Here is a 14584-nt window from a genome sequence, read left to right on the forward strand (position 1 = left end):
TCCCCAAGAGGGCCAAGAGTCAGAGGAAGAAGGCCCTGGCCGCTGCCCTGGCTACAGCGCAGGAGTACTCTGAGATCAGCATGGAGCAGAGGAAACTACAGGTACCAGCATGCACTCTGTTAGCTTTCTAGGAAACTACAGGTACCAACATACAATATCTTAGCTAGCTAGGAAACTACAGATACCAGCATGCACTGTCAGCTAGACATAGCGCAGGACTATAATGTAAAAACGGTTGCTAGTTGTATTGTACTACTATGAGTGTGCTGAGCCAGTGTTGCTGTTCCCTGTAGGAGGCACTGACCAAAGCAGCAGGGAAGAAGAGTAAGACTCCAGTCCAGTTGGACCTGGGAGACATGCTGGCTGCTCTGGAGAAACAGCAGCAGGCCATGAAGGCTAGACAAATAACCAATACTAAACCACTGTCCTTCACAGGTACACACTGCACACATACACCCCACACACACACACCACACCACACTCCAGTCCAGTTGGACCTGGGAGACATGCTGGCTGCTCTGGAGAAACAGCAGCAGGCCATGAAGGCTAGACAAATAACCAATACTAAACCACTGTCCTTCACAGGTACACACTGCACACATACACCCCACACACACACACCACACCACACTCCAGTCCAGTTGGACCTGGGAGACATGCTGGCTGCTCTGGAGAAACAGCAGCAGGCCATGAAGGCTAGACAAATAACCAATACTAAACCACTGTCCTTCACAGGTACACACTGCACACATACACCACACACACACACACACTTCACCCCACACACACTGCACCGCACACCCACACACACACCGCACCCACACCGCACCCACACACACACCGCACCCACACACACACCGCACCCACACACACACCGCACACACACACACACCGCACCCACACACACACCGCACCCACACACACTTCACCCCACACACACCGCACACACACACACACCACACCCACACACACTTCACCCCACACACACCGCACACACGCACACACCGCACCCCACACACACTTCACACCGCACACACACACACACCACACCCACACACCGCACCCACACACACACCGCACCCACACACACCACACACACACCGCACCCACACACACACCGCACCCACACACACACCGCACCCACACACACACCGCACCCACACACACACCGCACCCACACACACCGCACCCACACACACACCGCACCCACACACACACACACACACCGCACACACACACACACACACCGCACCCACACACACACACACCGCACCAACACACACACACACCGCACCCCACACACACACACTGCACCCCACACACACACACACTGCACCCCACACACACACACACACACCTCACCCACACACGGCACCCACACACGCGCGGCACCCACACACACGGCACCCACACACGCCCCACACACACACACACCGCACCACACACCGCACCCACACACACACACACGCACCGCACCACACACACACACTCACCCACACACACACACGCACCACACACCACACACGCACCACACACCACACACGCGCGGCACCCACACACACGGCACCCACACACGCCCCACACACACACACACCGCACCACACACCGCACCCACACACACACACACGCACCGCACCACACACACACACCGCACCCACACACACACCACACACAGACAGACACACACACCGCACCGCACCGCACACACCGCACCGCACACACCGCACCGCACCCACACACCGCACCCACACACAGACACACACGCACCGCACCCACACACACACACACCACACTGCACCCCACACGCACCGCACCGCACACACCGCACCCCACCCACACACCGCACCCACACACACACACACACACACACTGCACCCCACACACACCGCACCCGCACACACACACACCGCACCCACACACCACACACACCACACACACACCACACTGCACCCCACACACACCGCACACACACACACCGCACACACACACACACACTGCACCCCACACACACACACTGCACCCCACCCGCACACACACACACCGCACCCACACACACACCACACCACACCCACACACACCGCACCCACACACACACGCACACACACACCGCACCCCACACACACACACTGCTCCCCACACACACACACTGCTCCCCACACACACACACTGCTCCCCACACACACACACTGCTCCCCACACACACACACTGCACCCCACACACACACACTGCACCCCGCACCCCACGCACCCGCACACACACACACCGCACCGCACACACACACAGCGCACACATACACTGCACCGTCACTCACCCTTTCTCTCTCTCGCTGACTGCTCTCTCTCTCTCTCCCTCTGACTGCTCTCTCTCTCTCTCTCTCTGACTGCTCTCTCTCTCTCTCTCTGACTGCTCTCTCTCTCTCTCTCTCTGACTGCTCTCTCTCTCTCTCTGACTGCTCTCTCTCCCTCTCTCTCTCTGACTGCTCTCTCCCTCTCTCTCTCTGACTGCTCTCTCCCTCTCTCTCTCTGACTGCTCTCTCCCTCTCTCTCTCTGACTGCTCTCTCCCTCTCTCTCTCTGACTGCTCTCTCCCTCTCTCTCTCTGACTGCTCTCTCTCTCTCTCTCTGACTGCTCTCTCTCTCTCTCTGACTGCTCTCTCTCTGACTGCTCTCTCTCTGACTGCTCTCTCTCTCTCTCTCTCTGACTGCTCTCTCTCCCTCTCTCTCTCTGACTGCTCTCTCTCCCTCTCTCTCTCTGACTGCTCTCTCTCCCTCTCTCTCTCTCTGACTGCTCTCTCCCTCTCTCTCTCTCTGACTGCTCTCTCTCTCTCTCTCTGACTGCTCTCTCTCTCTCTCTGACTGCTCTCTCTCTCTCTCTGACTGCTCTCTCTCTGACTGCTCTCTCTCTCTCTGACTGCTCTCTCTCTCTCTGACTGCTCTCTCTCTCTCTCTCTCTCTCTCTCTCTGACTGCTCTCTCTCTCTCTCTCTCTCTCTCTGACTGCTCTCTCTCTCTCACTGCTCTCTCTCTCTCTGACTGCCCTCTCTCTCTGACTGCCCTCTCTCTCTGACTGCCCTCTCTCTCTGACTGCCCTCTCTCTCTGACTGCCCTCTCTCTCTGACTGCCCTCTCTCTCTGACTGCCCTCTCTCTCTGACTGCCCTCTCTCTCTGACTGCCCTCTCTCTCTCTCTCTGTGACTGCCCTCTCTCTCTCTCTCTCTCTCTGACTGCCCTCTCTCTCCAGTGGGTACAGCAGCCCCGTTCCATGGTTCAGGGCCAGGTGCCGGGTCGGGAGCAGGGTCAGGTATAGTATCAATGTTGAAGGCCCAGCAGGCCCACTCTGCCCCCCTCAACATGCTGGACTCCAGCGCTCCACGCCTAAAGCGAGGGAAGGAGAGAGAGATCCCTAAAGTCAAACGACCCACCGCCCTGAAGAAGGTGAGAGGATAGATCTCAATGTGTGTCTGAGGGGGAAGGGGTTGGTCTAACCCAGTCTCTGTTCTCTCTGTGTAGATCATTCTGAAGGAGGGGGAAGGGGTGTGTTGATCTAACCCAGTCTCTGTTCTCTCTGTGTAGATCATTCTGAAGGAGGGGGAAGGGGTGTGTTGGTCTAACCCAGTCTCTGTTCTCTCTGTGTAGATCATTCTGAAGGAGGTTGAAGGGGTGTGTTGATCTAACCCAGTCTGTTCTCTCTGTGTAGATCATTCTGAAGGAGGTTGAAGGGGTGTGTTGGTCTAACCCAGTCTCTGTTCTCTCTGTGTAGATCATTCTGAAGGAGGGGGAAGGGGTGTGTTGATCTAACCCAGTCTGTTCTCTCTGTGTAGATCATTCTGAAGGAGGGGGAAGGGGTGTGTTGATCTAACCCAGTCTCTGTTCTCTCTGTGTAGATCATTCTGAAGGAGCGTGAGGGAAAGAGGGGGAAGGGGGGTGTGGATCAGATTGCTGCCAGCCAGGAAGAACAGGGAGAAGAGGAGCTACACTTCACTGACGACCTCACACGGGAACCTGCCTCTCAGGAGGGTAGGTACAGGGTCAGGGGTAAGAGAGAGGAGGAGCTACACTTCACTGATGACCTCACATGGGACATTGGCAGAGTTTGCTCATTTTAGACCATTCCCTTGGTCTTAAAGTGAATTCTTGCAAACCTAATTATCCTACTGATCTGTGGTGTGATGTGGTGTTGTCTAATATACCCCCCTGTGATATTCTGCTCCGTCTGTTTTCTGTAGAGAACGGTCTGAGCGTGCCCAGTGATGACGCGTCCCTGTCCCCGGCCAGTCAGAACTCTCCGTACAGCATCACGCCTGTTTCCCAAGGTTCCCCTGGCTCCTCTGGCATCGGCAGCCCCATGGCCTCTAACGCCATTACCAAGATACACAGCCGCCGCTTCAGAGAGTGAGTCTCACTCACTCACTCTCTCACTCTCTCACTCACTCACTCACTCACTCACTCACACAGAGAGGAATTGCTTGGTACTGAGAATCCTAGTGGTTCAAATGTCACAAACTCATTTGGTGGGTTAGCAACACAGAAGCATTTAGTAACATAAATATCTATCCGCCCAATGGGTGTTTAGAGCAGGGCTATACAATTAGGACTTGTACGTACACACAGACAGGTACTGCTTTGTTTCTCAATGTCTTGGGTTGTAGGCCCTTTGTCTCAGCCCTTAAGCACTGTGTCAGACATCCTACGACCTCTCTATGCCTCTCCTCTCTTCCTCACACCATATCATACCATATCTACACCAGTGTTTCCCTCCTCCAGTCCCCCCAACAGTACACGTTGTTGTAGCCCCGGACAAACTCACCTGATTCAACTCATTGAGGGGATGATGATTAGTTGAATCAGGTGTTTGTCTGGAGCTACAACAAAACTGTGCTGTTGGGGGGACTGGAGTTGGAAACTACTGAACTACACAATGGTGTGTGTGTGTGTTTATAATATTGGTCTGTATGCATGTGAGTGTTTTCTAATATTGTTGTGCGTGTGTGTGTGTGTGTGTTAACCTGATTGTGTGTGTTCCTCTTAGGGTTGGGCCGATTATATGATTAAATCCAACCCTAGTCTCTCTCTCTATCACTGTCTCCAAGTGTTACCTAACCCTAGTCTTTCTCTCTATCACTGTCTCCAAGTGTTACTTAACCCTAGTCCCTCTCTCTCACTGTCTCCAAGTGTTACCTAACCCTAGTCTCTCTCTCTATCACTGTCTCCAAGTGTTACCTAACCCTAGTCCCTCTCTCTCACTGTCTCCAAGTGTTACCTAACCCTAGTCTCTCTCTCTATCACTGTCTCCAAGTGTTACCTAACCCTAGTCCCTCTCTATCACTGTCTCCAAGTGTTACCTAACCCTAGTCTCTCTCTCTATCACTGTCTCCAAGTGTTACCTAACCCTAGTCCCTCTCTCTCTCACTGTCTCCAAGTGTTACCTAACCCTAGTCCCTCTCTCTATCACTGTCTCCAAGTGTTACCTAACCCTAGTCTCTCTCTCTATCACTGTCTCCAAGTGTTACCTAACCCTAGTGTCTCTATCACTGTCTCCAAGTGTTACCTAACCCTAGTCCCTCTCTCTCACTGTCTCCAAGTGTTACCTAACCCTAGTCTCTCTCTCTCACTGTCTCCAAGTGTTACCTAACCCTAGTCCCTCTCTCTACCACTGTCTCCAAGTGTTACCTAACCCTAGTCCCTCTCTCACTGTCTCCAAGTGTTACCTAACCCTAGTCCCTCTCTCTCTCACTGTCTCCAAGTGTTACCTAACCCTAGTCCCTCTCTCTACCACTGTCTCCAAGTGTTACCTAACCCTAGTCCCTCTCTCACTGTCTCCAAGTGTTACCTAACCCTAGTCCCCCTCTCTATCACTGTCTCCAAGTGTTACCTAACCCTAGTCCCTCTCTCTCACTGTCTCCAAGTGTTACCTAACCCTAGTCCCTCTCTCTCACTGTCTCCAAGTGTTACCTAACCCTAGTCCCTCTCTCTACCACTGTCTCCAAGTGTTACCTAACCCTAGTCCCTCTCTCTCACTGTCTCCAAGTGTTACCTAACCCTAGTCCCTCTCTCTACCACTGTCTCCAAGTGTTACCTAACCCTAGTCCCTCTCTCACTGTCTCCAAGTGTTACCTAACCCTAGTCCCTCTCTCTACCACTGTCTCCAAGTGTTACCTAACCCTAGTCCCTCTCTCTCACTGTCTCCAAGTGTTACCTAACCCTAGTCCCTCTCTCTACCACTGTCTCCAAGTGTTACCTAACCCTAGTCCCTCTCTCTCACTGTCTCCAAGTGTTACCTAACCCTAGTCCCTCTCTCTACCACTGTCTCCAAGTGTTACCTAACCCTAGTCCCTCTCTCTCACTGTCTCCAAGTGTTACCTAACCCTAGTCCCTCTCTCTACCACTGTCTCCAAGTGTTACCTAACCCTAGTCCCTCTCTCTCACTGTCTCCAAGTGTTACCTAACCCTAGTCCCTCTCTCTCACTGTCTCCAAGTACTGTACCTGGTGTTGAATAAGGAGATGGTTTGCAGATGTTAATGCAAGTCTAGAGAAATGCTTGTTCTTCTAGTTCCGACAGTGCAGTGATATCTAACAATTCCACAACGACTACCTAAGACACACATATCTAAGTAAAGGAATGGAATAAGAATATATACATATAAATATTTGGATGAAGGATGACCGAGTGGAATAGGCAAGATGCTGTAGATGGTTTAAAATACAGTATATAAACACAGCAAAAAAATAAACGTCCTCTCACTGTCAACTGCTTTTGTTTTCAGTAAACTTAACATGTGTAAATATCTGAATGAGCATAACAAGATTCAACAACTGAGACATAAACTGAACAAGTTCCACAGGCATGTGACTAACAGAAATTGAATAATGTTTCCCTAACAAAGGGGTGGGGAGGGGGGGGGGGTCAAAATCAAAAGTAACAGTCAGTATCGTATCTGGTGTGGCCACCAGCTGCATCTCCTCCTCATGGACTGCACCAGATTTGCCTGTTCTTGCTGTGAGATGTTACCCCACTCTTCAACCAAGGCACCTGTAAGTACCCAGACATTTCTGGGGGGAATGGCCCTAGCCCTCACCCTCCAATCCAACAGGTCCCAGACGTGCTCAATGGGATTGAGATCCGGGCTCTTCGCTGGCCATGGCAGAACACTGACATTCCTGTCTAGGCGACGTTGTTGCAGGTGATGTCTGGTGAGGACCTGCCTTACAAAAGGCCTACAAGCCCTCAGTCCAGCCTCTCTCAGCCTATTGTGGACAGTCTGAGCACTGATGGAGGGATTGTGCGTTCCTGGTGTAACTCGGGCAGTTGTTGTTGCCATCCTGTACCTGTCCCACAGATGTGATGTTCGGATGTACCGATCCTGTGCAGTTGTTGTTACACGTGCTCTGCCACTGCGAGGATGATCAGCTGTCGGTCCTGTTTCCCTGTAGCGCTGTCTTAGGTGTCTCACAGTACAGACATTGCAATTTATTGCTCTGGTCACATCTTCAGTCCTCATGCCTCCTTGCAGCTTGCCTAAGGCGCATTCACGCAGATGAGCAGGGACCCTGGGCATCTTTCTTTTGGTGTTTTTCAGAGTCAGTAGAAAGGCCTCTTTAGTGTCTTAAGTTGTCATAACTGTGACCTTGATTGTCTACCGTCTGTAAGCTGTCAGTGTCTTAACGACCGTTCCACAGCTCCATGTTCATTAATTGTTTATGGTTCATTGAACAAGCATGGGAAACAGTGTTTAAACCCTTTACAATGAAGATCTGTGAAATTATTTGGATTTTTACAAATTATCTTTGAAAGACAGGGTCCTGAAAAAGGGATGTTTCTTTTTTTGCTGAGTTTACATATGAGATGAGTATGTGAGATGAGTATGTAAGATATGTAAACATTATTAAAGTGACTAGTGATCCATTTATTAAAGTGGCCAATGATTTCAAGTCTGTATGTGGGCAGCAGCCTCTCTGTGTTAGTGACGGCTGTTTAACAGTCTGGTGTATGTTTTAATATTAGTGTCTCTGTCTCCAGGTGTTGAATAAGGAGATAGGTGAATGTGTTGTATCCTGTGTGTGTGTGTTTATAATATTAGTGTGTGTTTCTCTCTCTTCAGGTACTGTAACCAGGTGTTGAATAAGGAGATAGATGAGAGTGTGACAATGCTGCTGCAGGAACTGGTCCGGTTCCAGGAGAGGGTTTATCAGAAGGACCCCAGCAAAGCCAAGACCAAACGCAGACTGGTCATGGGCCTTAGAGAGGTCACCAAACACATGAAGCTCCACAAGATCAAGTGTGTCCTCATCTCACCCAACTGTGAGAAGATCCAGGCCAAAGGTCAGGGGTCATTCTTGTCATTAATCCTGGGTTATGTTTTTTGAAAAGCAGTGAACCACGGAGTGTACTACTCAACCAGGTCCAATAAGAACACAGGGTTTTGTTTTTGCGGTTTCTAAGCGTTTGACTAGTGTGCCTATCTGAACATCACCCTGATCTTGGGGTGTGGGGTTCCAAATGCGTATTAAGTTTATGAATATTTCAAATATCATCCCCAATCGCCACTTTAGTGTCCACCAGAGAGCAGCATATCGATATGCTCAGCACAGGCTGCATCAAATCTTCTACATAACTAGTGACTGTGTGTTGTCTATTGCAGGGCGTCTAGATGAGGCTCTGTACAACATGATAGACAGCCATGCCCAGGGAGCAGGACTGTTTATAGTGGTAGTTCTACAGTAGTAATGACTGTTATTTTATGTCCCAGGGGGTCTAGATGAGGCTCTGTACAACGTCATAGCCATGGCCAGAGAACAGGAGATCCCGTTTGTGTTTGCTCTGGGTAGGAAGGCTCTGGGACGCTGTGTCAACAAACTGGTGCCTGTCAGTGTGGTGGGCGTCTTCAACTTCTCTGGAGCAGAGGTAAGACGTTGAACACAACCTGTCTGCGTGTTTATAACGCCTGTTAATATTGTAACAAAAAGCAAATGGAAGTGTGTAAAGTCTTGATGTTATGTCTTTCTCTCTCCCCTCTCCCCATCCGCCACACCTCCCTCTCCTCCTCTAGGGTCTGTTTAACCGGTTAGTGTCTCTGACGGAGGATGCTCGTAAGTCCTACAAGGACATGGTGTCAGCGCTGGAGCAGGAGCAGGCTGAGGAGGCGCTGAAGAACGTCAAGAAGGTCACCCACCACATGGGCCACTCCAGAAACCCCTCCGCTGCCTCCGCCATCTCCTTCTGCTCCGTCATCTCTGAACCCATCTCTGAGGTCAACGAGAAGGAGTACGGTAAGAGATGACCCTGGTCCCGACCTTTAACCCTGACTCTGACCCATCTCTGAGGTCAACGAGAAGGAGTACGGTAAGAGATGACCCTGATCTCAACCTTTAACCCTGACTCTGAACCCATATCTGAGGTCAACGAGAAGGAGTACGGTAAGAGATGACCCTGATCTCTACATTTAACCCTGACTCTGACCCATCTCTGAGGTCAACGAGAAGGAGTACGGTAAGAGATGACCCTGATCCCGACCTTTAACCCTGACTCTGACCCATCTCTGAGGTCAACGAGAAGGAGTACGGTAAGAGATGATCCTGATCTCAACCTTTAACCCTGACTCTGAACCCATATCTGAGGTCAACGAGAAGGAGTACGGTAAGAGATGACCCTGATCTCAACCTTTAACCCTGACTCTGAACCCATATCTGAGGTCAACGAGAAGGTGTACGGTAAGAGATGACCCCGATCCCGGCCTTTAACCCTGACTCTGACCCATCTCTGAGGTCAACGAGAAGGAGTACGGTAAGAGATGACCCTGATCTCTACATTTAACCCTGACTCTGACCCATCTCTGAGGTCAACGAGAAGGAGTACGGTAAGAGATGACCCTGATCCCGACCTTTAACCCTTACTCTGACCCATCTCTGAGGTCAACGAGAAGGTGTACGGTAAGAGATGACCCCGATCCCGGCCTTTAACCCTGACTCTGACCCATCTCTGAGGTCAACGAGAAGGAGTACGGTAAGAGATGACCTTGATCCCGACCTTTAACCCTGACTCTGACCCATCTCTAAGGTCAAAGAGGTCTCTCTCTTTACATGTGAATATAATCTGAAATGTCTCTCCTCAGAGACCAACTGGAGGAGTATGGTGGAATCGTCAGATGGGCTGGAGCCTGTGGAGGCTAAACCCAGCCATCCTGCTGCTTCCTCTGGGTTGCAGAGAGACAACCAGCCCCCCTCCACCACCACCAACCGCAGCCCTTACTCCACTACCCTCCAGCTCAGAGCACCCGTCCCTGCTCCAGGCTCAGGCCCGGGGGAGAGAGAAGAGGGTCGGGCAGACGACCGGTTGGAGCTGGCCTCCCAGCAGAGCACGGAGACAGGCAGTTTGGATGGGAGCTGTAGGGACCTCCTCAACTCCTCCATCACCTCCACCACCTCCACCCTGGTCCCCGGTATGCTGGAGGAGGCAGAGGAAGAGGAGGAGGAGGAGGAAGAGTACACACCAGAGCCCATCTCTGTGGAGGTGCCTGCAGTCATCAGCCGCATTGAGTCCTGGGTGTCTAAGACGCTGGAGAACCTTCAGCTGGGGAAGAGCCAGGACAGCACAGAGGAAGAGGAGGAGGAGGAGGAGGAGGAGGAGGGAGTGCAGAGTGAGGAGGAAGAGGAGTTGGATTCTGCTGATGTCACAGAGACTGGGCTGGAGAAGATGGAGGCCAATAATATCACTGGCTGATTAGACCTCATTCATCCCTCTTTCTCTTTTTTGTTTCTCGCTAAATTCGCTCTGTGTACACTCTGTCGCTCCATCTGTGTACACTCTGTCGCTCCATCTGTGTACACTCTGTCGCTCCATCTGTGTACACTCTGTCGCTCCATCTGTGTACACTCTGTCGCTCCATCTGTGTACACTCTGTCGCTCCATCTGTGTACACTCTGTCGCTCCATCTGTGTACACTCTGTCGCTCCATCTGTGTACACTCTGTCGCTCCATCTGTGTACACTCTGTCGCTCCATCTGTGTACACTCTGTCGCTCCATCTGTGTACACTCTGTCGCTCCATCTGTGTACACTCTGTCGCTCCATCTGTGTACACTCTGTCGCTCCATCTGTGTACACTCTGTCGCTCCATCTGTGTACACTCTGTCGCTCCATCTGTGTACACTCTGTCGCTTCATCTGTGTACACTCTGTCGCTCCATTTGTGTACACTCCATCACTTGTCTTCCTCACCCCCCCCCCCCCCCCCAACACCTGTTCCCCTAACCTGCACTCTTTCACCTCTTTCACCCCCCCTCTTTCTCACAGTTGAACCAGCAACTCTCCTCTTCTCTCTGTCTGTAACTTTGGACTTCAGACATTATCTCAGGAATCAGACCATACACACACACACACACACACACACACACACACACAGGCAGTCCACACACACACAGATAGGCAGTCACACACACAGACCAAACTACAGACAACAGTATCTCTCCTGGTCTCTCTGATGGATAGACTCCTCTGTTCCTCTCATCCTCCTCTCACTGATGTGGACCTGGAACAACTGCCTCAGCTAAACTGGTCTGGTCGGTCTGGCATCGACTGGTCTGGTCTGACATGGAATGGGCTTGTCTGGTCTGACTAAGGGAAGCCCTGGTTCCCTTCCCACCACTCCAGGTTTCCCCAGGATAGGAAGAGGCTGTGAGGAGAGGCTTCCCCTCTGTCTGTATGACGCAGAGCCCTCCAGATGATAGACCTGTCAGTGAGACTGCTGACTACAGACTAACTAGAAGGGAACTCTCCCTCTGTCTGTATGACACAGAGCCCTCCAGATGATAGACCTGAGACTGCTGTCTACAGACTAACTAGAAGAGAAGTCTCCCCTGTCATCCCTGGGTTATTCATAGTGGAGGTCTGGTGGTTCAGTCCAAGCAGAAGGTTGCTGAGCCCCTGCAGGGCTGAGAGTTTATAGCTGGAAGTGTGTGTGTCTCTGTCCCATCATCAAGACTTATGTTACATTGTTGTCATCCTTCCCATGTTTCTCTGTCTCCCAAAACCAATCTAAAACCTTGTTAGGGTTACAAAATTCCCCACTTTTCCAGGAATCCCGGTTGGAAGGTTCACAGAATCTGTTGGGAATAAGCAGAAAAGACGTAATCCTCCAACCTTGGAATTTCGGGAAAGTTGCTGGAGTTTGCAAACCTACACAATGTGTTTCTGACATCGGTTAACCAACACAGTAATCATGTATTATTTTCACTGGGTGTGATTTTAAAGGGGCATATTACCACTTTTTAACCTCATAGTCATTATCTCCAGGACCAAACCAATGTCTACTAATGTGAAAATGGCGTGTTAAAAAATAATGGCGTGTCCCTTGAAAACATGAATGATATGACATGTCACATGACATAGACTAACAGTAACTGAAGCCAGAACAAATGTCTGATGTACATAACCTGAATAGCTGTTTCTGAGACTCTTTAACCTGTAATGTTGATGATAATATTGACAAGTGTTCATCTGTTTGGGGTTGTTTTCTGAGTGGATTGTTTGTTGTTGTTGCTAGCTGACTTCTGTGTTTTACTATAACCTCTGGTTTAATTTGGTTTAGGTCCCAGTCCATTGACCGGTGGCAGCGTGGGCGTGTTTGTTGGGGTGGGCAGGTAAATGTACTGTAACTAGCTATTATCAGAGACTATTTGGGTTTGAAGCTGACAGGTAGTCCAACTTGACCCAGGACATGTGACTCACTGGTAACAGAGGGGTCAAAGGGAGGAGCCACCACAGGAGTCTCTGAATATTCATGAAGTAATTATCCACCTCACCAGTTATAACCATGTAAATAAAATGTGAACAATTAAAATGTTTGAACTACAGTGTATTAAACACCCCAATCACCTTTTTCTTAAAGCAATTTGATATAAAAAATCTGAATAAGTTGATGTAATTTGATGGTAAATGATAGAAATCAAGTCATGTAATATTAGATGGAGGAGGATGCCATGTGTAGGAGAGGCATGCTGGGTCATATGCAATATGAAGGAAGGAGGGGTGAGAGGGAGTTGTGTAATAAATAGACAGTCAGGAGTTGGGTCAAGGCATTTTCAATTCAGGAAGTGAATTGAAATTCAACTGACAAAAAATGTAATTGAGAAAAAAAACGTGTCAATTGAAAACGGACCATGTTTTCTATGAGGATTTTATGAATGAGTTGAATTGAGCCCTTCCCTGATAGAGATGATAACGACGGTGTGTCTAGTACTGAAATGTACGCTGGCTGTGTGCAGGTTTCTCAGTAACTAACTCTCATCAGTGTGTTTTGGAGCCATGACAACCAGTGTGTCCTTTGCACTATGTAAATACCATAATACTTGTAACAACCACCTGGTAACTAATGTCAAAACACAATGGTTGAATGAAGTAGCTTTTATTTTCTCAGTGTGTCCCTGGTCTTTCTATGTCTCTCTTTCTGACTGTACAGCACTAGCAACATGTAGAGGCTTTTCTCATAACATTACTGTTCTCTTCTCCATCTGGACTGATTAATAATGTCATTAAAATGTTCTTTAAGTAAACTACATACACTCCCGTCTTTTATATTGTCTTGTCTATTTGTTGCATGTAAATCTCCTATATGTTTGATAGGGATCTTTGTGTAACAAGGAGTATTAGCCTAAAGCATGTGTCAAACTCCAGTCCTCGAGGTTCGGGTGTCTGCGGAATTTTGCACCTCCCTTGTACTGATTGATCAATTAAGGTAATTCATTGATTAGTTAGGAACTCCCCTCAGCTGGTTGTCTAGGTCTTAATTGGACACAAATGAAAGGAAATAACAAACCAGCAGACACATGTCTCTCCAGGAATTTAGTTTGACACCCTAAACTTTGGTTGATTGCTAATCCAATATGGCCGTCTGAATCCTGCTTACTTACTGCATTGGCAGGGATAGAGCAATGAGACCGATATGTCACTGGATGTATAAATGTGAAGCATCCTGTTGGTGTTTCCACTCACTACAAAACATGATGACGAGAGGAATCCCACTGGTGGGCAGTGGGAGAAGATGGAACCAGATGGATTTTCTCTGACATTCTGTACATTTTCTCATCGACAAAACCTTTGATCTCTACAGTTTTCTGTTTCCAAAACTAGAATCTGTTATGAGTGGACTAAGCTTTGTAGACTTTACCTTTTGCAACATATTTTAAGATTGCGCTGTTTAGAAGGAGTGCAAAGGTGAATTGAGTTATTGCACATGCGCACTTCACAGAGTAGGCGTTCCCTAACAGAAATATGCAGATGTATACTAAAACACGCCAATAGGATATCACTAGCGCATGCTTCTTCTGCCCGCTATGACTAATTTGTTCCCATTGGAAATGACAAGCTGTGGTCTATCTTGTTTAGTTATACAAATCTTTTGGCATTGGTGATACATTGGGTTGTTATTTGTGAACCCAACTAAGCTCAGTAAGTCAGAGAAAACAGGTAGGCCTAGAGGATAAAACTTGAATCCAAACGTAGTGTCTCGATGTGGAAAAACAGCATTTGTCTTATTTAACTTGTTGTCCGTATGTTAACATGAAAATAGCTCCCATACTGTACAACCAAGAAG

The 14584-nt window shown here is 49.3% G+C and overlaps 1 protein-coding gene across 8 annotated transcripts in view; it reads left to right on the forward strand.

Annotated features, from left to right (window-relative positions):
- Nucleotides 1–13547, forward strand: part of LOC110506138 (selenocysteine insertion sequence-binding protein 2-like) — a 35853-nt gene extending 22306 nt beyond the window's left edge. For all 8 annotated transcript variants that reach the window (XM_036964538.1, XM_036964540.1, XM_036964541.1 and 5 more), the window contains 9 exons: nt 1–101; nt 294–735; nt 3239–3432; nt 3882–4014; nt 4224–4389; nt 8098–8318; nt 8746–8900; nt 9046–9265; nt 10108–13547. The exon at nt 1–101 is cut by the window's left edge and continues 67 nt beyond it. In XM_036964538.1, coding sequence (XP_036820433.1) covers nt 1–101; nt 294–735; nt 3239–3432; nt 3882–4014; nt 4224–4389; nt 8098–8318; nt 8746–8900; nt 9046–9265; nt 10108–10715 — 2240 coding nt within the window. In that variant the 3' untranslated portion in view covers nt 10716–13547. The remainder of the gene's footprint in view (nt 102–293; nt 736–3238; nt 3433–3881; nt 4015–4223; nt 4390–8097; nt 8319–8745; nt 8901–9045; nt 9266–10107) is intronic.
- Nucleotides 13548–14584: the final 1037 nt, after the last annotated feature.

This window comes from Oncorhynchus mykiss, chromosome 26 (assembly GCF_013265735.2).
Source record: "Oncorhynchus mykiss isolate Arlee chromosome 26, USDA_OmykA_1.1, whole genome shotgun sequence".
Classification (NCBI taxonomy): domain Eukaryota; kingdom Metazoa; phylum Chordata; class Actinopteri; order Salmoniformes; family Salmonidae; genus Oncorhynchus; species Oncorhynchus mykiss.